We start from the raw sequence: 6,951 nt of genomic DNA on the forward strand, positions 1-6,951 counted from the left end.
CAAACAAATGAATTCAATTTAACACACAAGAAAAAGTTTATTTAACAACATGCTTTTTAAGGAGTAGCATTGGTGTAGGTTGTGGACCAAGATGCTAAAGACAATCGCAAGATGGAAAATGAAGGTGGAGACTATTTGCACTCTTATACATTGTTAAATCATCTTTTACTAAGGTTGTTTGACAGTTGTTGAATGATTTTGTGTATAATCATTAAGTGGTTAGAATGATTAAGAGGTTTCTCATGATATTATGCAAAATGGAATATAATTATTTGATAATTGTTTACTATGAAATTAAGGCTCTTAATAGTTAAGAGAGACAGATGATACAAAATCATTCAGAGGGTTTTAGAATCATTAAGAGACATATTTTTTTTCAAACAAGATTCAGCTCTTAACAATTCAGATATTGTCTTTTAATGAAATTATTAAAAGGTAAACAAACAAACTTTTAATATTTTCCTTTTCACACATATCAATATCAAATCTCACTTTTTATATTATCAATATATGAATTGACTCGATTTTAACAATAAAAAGGGTACTAGTAACAATCGTAAAATAAATCAGGCCGGGGCCTACACCGACCCTCCAAAAGTCCAAACTCCTCAAAACCACAACACACGTACACCTCCATCACTATATAACTCAAAACCCATATCCCCTCCATCACTCTGCACTCTGCACCAAATTAAATCCCTTTCTTCCATGGCGTCTCTTTACCTCCTCCTCCTTTATAACCTATTTTTCTGCTTCTTTTTCCAACCCATTTATTCCAACAACTTAATCTTACCTCTCAAGATTCAATCTATCCCACCTGGGTCTTCTCCAGATAAGCTCTCTTTTCACCATAATGTTACTCTCACAGTCACCCTCACTGTCGGATCTCCGCCGCAGCAAGTTACCGTCGTCCTTGACACCGGAAGTGAGCTCTCATGGCTCCGCTGTAAAAAAACTCCCGCCACACCCTTATGGTACGACCCACTACGTTCTACCTCATACACCCCTGTTCCTTGTTCCTCCCCAACTTGCAGGACCCGAACCCGAGATTTCACAGTACCCGTTTCCTGTGACCGGAAAAAGCTCTGCCACGCCATCGTCTCCTACGCCGATGCCACCTCCGTTGAAGGAAATCTCGCCTATGATACTTTCCGGTTCACCAATTCGGACCTTCCCGGAATCGTTTTCGGATGCATGGACTCCGGTTCCAGCTCCAACCAAGATGAAGATTCCAAAACCACCGGGTTACTGGGTATGAACCGGGGGTCCTTATCCTTGGTTTCCCAAATGGGTTTTCCCAAGTTCTCGTATTGCATATCTGGTCGGGATTCCACCGGAGTTTTACTGTTCGGAGAAGTCAAGAGTTCTTGGCTCAAGCCGTTAAGCTACACGCCGTTAGTCAATATATCGACGCCGTTACCGTATTTCGACCGGGTTGCTTACACGGTTCAGCTAGAGGGCATCAAAGTTGCCGGTACGGTTCTATCCTTACCAAAATCCGTATACGTACCCGATCACACCGGTGCGGGTCAAACCATGGTAGACTCGGGTACCCAGTTTACCTTCGTTCTCGGACCCGTTTACACCGCTTTGAAAAACGAATTCTTGAAACAAACCAAAACGGTATTACGGGTCTACGAAGATCCGGATTTTGTTTTCCAAGGTGCAATGGACCTCTGTTACCGTATCGACCAAAAAACGGTCGGGTTACCTGTTTTACCGAGTGTTACCATGATGTTTCGGGGCGCCCAAATGAGTATTTCGGGCGAGCGGTTATTGGTTCAAGTACCCGGTTTGATTAAAGGGAATGATCACATACATTGCTTCACATTCGGTAATTCTGATCTTCTCGGGATCGAAGCGTACGTGATTGGACATCACCATCAGCAAAATATATGGATGGAATTTGATCTTGCAAACTCTCGGGTCGGGTTTGCCGAGGTTAGGTGTGACATAGCAAGTCAAAAGCTTGGCATGGACCTTTGAACAAGTGGGGTCAAGTGTTTGACTCCTTTGACCATCGGATCCAAGCAGGTCAAGGTTCAAATAGTGGGTCGGGTTGTACTCTTCCAAGAGATGGATCAAATCGGGTCAGGGTGTACGGACGTGTTTGTGTAGAGTAGATATAGAATTACATTTATAGGCATTTTGATTGTGGTGAGTGCTTTATTTTTTTTACATCATAAAAATGTAACATAATTGGATATAAAGATTAGATGATGTATTTAAAATCGAGTTCACTCTTAACAAAACTGTGTACGAATCAATTTTACGATAATTAGATATCGATTTTTCTAGAGACGTAAATAAAAATAAAAATAAAATAGAAATTGGATTCACCCAATTTGTTTGGTGAGTAGGGGACCAAGATGAAATATCCTCTACCAAACAAAATTCATGTTTTTAATGAAACCCAGTGCTTTTTTAGGCCACCCATTTTACCTCCTTGTGTTCCCCGTTTATACTCCTTCATTTAATAATACATAATTTGGACGTTTTAAAAAAAAAACATTTAAAATCATATTATTAAAAGTAATAATACTTAATTTAAAACAGAAAAAATGGTTTATAAGCAAACAAAGAAGTGGGGACAAATTTTGGTTTTATTAATTGACATATTCAAAATTTGATATGTTGTAGTTCTATTGGCAGAAAGTCATAACTTCGAGGTCACTGTCACTGTCACCTACTCATTTTCTTTTAAATTTTAATGCTTTTTATATCATTTATATTTAATATGTATCTTCTACTTATAATTACTTTTATAGAACTTAATTCATTATTAATTATAAAAAATTAATTTAAATTATTTTTATTCGAAATAACTCAATCTAATCCAAAGTTATTCGATATCAAATTGACTTTTAGCTTTTGTTTGTGTTGAGTTAAGATTTAAACCATAAACATTAAGTTGGGTTATTCAAATATTTTTAACCCGGTCAATTAGATAAATTTATTAATTTTAATAATAAAATAAAAAATATTGAAACTATAATTAAAATGTTGACTAACGAAGGAGATACAGGCTGGTAATATGAACCTTACTGCCGCCAAAACCACGACTCAGAACCGCGTTATAGCATGTCACTCTCCCTACCTCCAATAAATTGACCGTAACTATTTTTTAATATATATTAAATATATATATATATATATATATATAATATTGTGTTTAACTTTTCAAAAAAAAAAAATATTTGTTCATTAAACTACTTTAAATTATTTAATCAATATAAAAAATGTTTTAGAAAATATAAAAAAAGTAAATTTTGATATTAATAAATATGTGAGTTAATTATTTTGTTTTAATTCATGTTTTGGAAGGAATATAATAGTAAAATATATAATAAATACTAGAAAAATATTCGCATAATATATCTCGATTTTAATATTTTATTTTATTATTTGTCTTTGTCGATGTTATAATATGATTTTATATGTTTTTAAGAAAGCAATAATGATTTTATTTTTGAATAAAATATAAACTTGAATATATTATAAAATTTTGAAAAAAAAATATCAATGTTAATATCAAATCAACTGTTTAAAAGTTCTCATTTTTTATGTAATTTCTTTAATTTATTTTTTTTTATTATAATTTAATTTAAGTTTAATAACGAAATAATTTATTTTTKGWTTAATAATATAACATTTTATAAAGATAATAATTAAGTTTTCTGTTAGAACTAATGATTATCCTAATTATATTTTATATTTTTTTATATTTTTTATATTTAAAATGAGATGTTTATCCTGTATTTGATTATTTTTATTTGTAGTTAGTTACATGAATTCAGATATGAAGCTTTAATAAGTTGTATTTACACACAATCTACTTGCAATATTGAGTTTTAAGTAATATGCATTAATAAACAATACTTTACGCATAAAAAATGGTTTTCAAGAGTTTTTGTCAATTACTTTATAATATAGTATCGATTTACTTTTTTTTTAAGAATATCAGTTACAAATCACGTAATAAACAAACAGTATCGATGATTATGGACATACAGGTTTTTGATTTATTACATCATTATCATGACAAAATCAAATAATTATCACAACAAAATCACATCATAAGAAGTCTTTAATTTATTAAAACATTATCACAGCAAAATTACATAATAAAAAGTCTTCAATTTATTAAAACATCATCACAACAAAATCACATCATTATTGACAATGAAGAATTAACATAAAATTTCCTTGATGATTCGATGATACTAATAATATTTAAGAAATAATCACAAATTTAAGATAACTATAGATAATTAATAAATATTAATTTAATATTTTAAAAATATTCTTACATTTTTTTTAAAATATGGATTTTCTCCTTTACCCAGCAAATAATAAGTATATATTCAGTACCCTTATTAAATACCCCGAAACCGCTAAATTCGTGCTCTCACTTTGCAAGTTTTTTGCTGTACGGACAACATAATGTGTATGGAGCAATATTATTTTTTATTTATTAACAAGTTATTTGTTTTATTTATTCCAAAAAAAGTAATTATTACATGTTTAAATACCAGTTTAAAGTTATTGATAGTTAATGAATTTATACTTTAGAAAAATGGACCGAAACGGTCATTCGTTTCACATAGATTAGTCTCCTGTTATTCTTGACACCTCTCTAACTTGTAGAGATAACAAAAAAACAAAAAAAATTACAAATTCTACCCAAGTCTGAAAGTGGCACCTTCACAATTTATGTACAGATCCATAAGTTAGGAAGGTGTCATTTGCAGACTTGAGTATATATTGTAAACTTTTTTTATGTTTTAACTACATCTGCAAGTTACGGAAGTAGTGACATTTAGGTAAAACCGAGAAATGATTAATTGGAAGATCAATTAATGAAAGAGCAATAGACATTTCGGTCAGTTTCTTTTATATTTGTCCTAATAATTATTATTTTTATTTGTTACTTACTTTTCAAAATCTTATTTTGTTGACCTTATATGATTAAAAAAAATCAAAATAATAACTAAATTTTGCCAAACACTTGATTTATATCATCTCAACACTTGATTTATATCGTCCAACAACCAATTGATAGAGTTGAAATTGGTTTGATCCAAATTAACACAATCCAACCTCCTAACTCGTCGATAATATACAAATTACAAAACTGCAAATGTTGCTTGTACAGATCTATAAAGTGAAATCATTTGAATTGTGAATACACTTAAACTAAATTTAGGTAATGCAAATCTACAATGGAAGATTTCACATGGATCAGAAAGGGGAACAAAGGTTGGCTTATAAGTGATTGGATACTTCCTCTACAAGATGCATTTATTAACTGTAAATTCAAATATAGACTAAACAAACAATATCTGATACGATTTATCTGCAATGTTACATAAAAGCATTTAGATAAGTCTAACTATTAAATAAAAAGATAATGGATGTAGGAATATTCCAAGTTTTATACCTAGTTCCTCTTATCTATATATCTATTGAAAAAAAGATTGGCCTCTTCTCATAACCAGAAAGTGCTTTATCATTTTTCTTCTTTTCTCAAGCTTCTCTCACTTTAATATTTATTTTTGATTTTTGATATTCACATTTAAGACTCTTTCATTAGGTTTACTTCAACCTACTTATGTTCTCTTTAATTATTGTTCTTTTAACTCCCATTATTTCTTTATATTTGGTTATAATTTTTCATCTTCTTTTCATGGTATACCTCTATGATAATCTCTCAATTCCTCCTCTTTATTCAGTTAGAATTTTGTGGAGGTGATTTGCATTTTTGTTGATTTGAGACGTTATTCAATAAGACAAATCATGATATGAGTTTTTACTTATGGAAGTATAACATTTCGTCTTTTAGTAGGAGACATTCACACTAAAGTTGGAATTATGCAGAATAAAGTGACATATGAATCCTTAATAAAATAAAGTAAGATTTGTTTAAGGTGATTTGTTTTTTTGTTGATTTGAGACATCATTCAAGAAGATCAATATGATATGGGTTTTTGTTGATGTAAATATAACATTTCGTCTTTTAATTGGAGACATTCACATTAAAATTGGAATTATGCAAGCATATGAATTCTTTTTGTGTGTGGATAAAGTGGCATATGAATATTTAATGAAATAAGATAACATTTTTTAAGCATATGTAGAACATAAAAATATAATTACCTTTTTTGTATGAACTTGATAAACTTTATGTTAGAATATTTCTGTATTGATGCTAGAAGAGTGTATCAAGAAAGATGAGTTATGATTTTTTTAGATCGGTAATCTTTCATATGATTTTTAAGATATCGATCTTGATCGATTTATTGGGATTTTTTTCTTCTTTAGCATTGGGCTTGAAAATTATTTTCTAATATTTTTAATTCTTAATCTTATTCTATATTATTTTTGAATGGAGGGTATTACGAATGGAAAAGGAAACACTCACTTATATTTGCTAAGGATGTTAGTTTTTCCGTCATCACAAGTAGATGAACAACATTGTACAAACTCGCAGATCATCTAAATGATATCAATTTAACTTAGTTCGCCAAAAAGTATGCAGTCTGATCAATACTTATAGTTTGAGCTCATTTTATTATAACATATAAAATGTTTTTTCATCAATGTTTGCTCCTCTTTTTTGAGTTTTTTTTACCTAGCCAAAAGTTGCAAATAAAGAAGTAGTGAAATAATGTCAGACAACAACTAGTAAGTAGTTCCAAAAGCCTACTTTGGACCCATACAACAATAAAACCTTAGAAGTTAATTCTACTTGATGGATGCATGATGCCTCCTTCTATGCCGAATAGATATCAAACTATCTTTTAGTCTAAACATGTATAAAATTTATCTTTTAATTCTTTTTATCAACTATGTCTAGAACGGGCATTAAGGTAGATAATGAGTATATATCGGTTGTGATTTACACTTAATTATCATCAACTATTATTGGAACCATGCTAGCACTGATAACCA

The 6,951-nt window shown here is 30.2% G+C and overlaps 1 protein-coding gene across 1 annotated transcript; it reads left to right on the forward strand.

The window, feature by feature from the left end:
- Window positions 1-708: 708 nt before the first annotated feature.
- Window positions 709-2,226, forward strand: LOC112510039 (aspartic proteinase PCS1). Its single transcript, XM_025115298.1, has one exon. It carries the CDS (start codon window positions 709-711, stop codon window positions 1,984-1,986), a length of 1,278 nt encoding a protein of 425 aa, XP_024971066.1. The 3' UTR covers window positions 1,987-2,226.
- Window positions 2,227-6,951: the final 4,725 nt, after the last annotated feature.

The sequence above is a fragment of the Cynara cardunculus genome (assembly GCF_001531365.2).
Source record: "Cynara cardunculus var. scolymus isolate 2C chromosome LG 3, CcrdV1, whole genome shotgun sequence".
Lineage (NCBI taxonomy): Eukaryota > Viridiplantae > Streptophyta > Magnoliopsida > Asterales > Asteraceae > Cynara > Cynara cardunculus.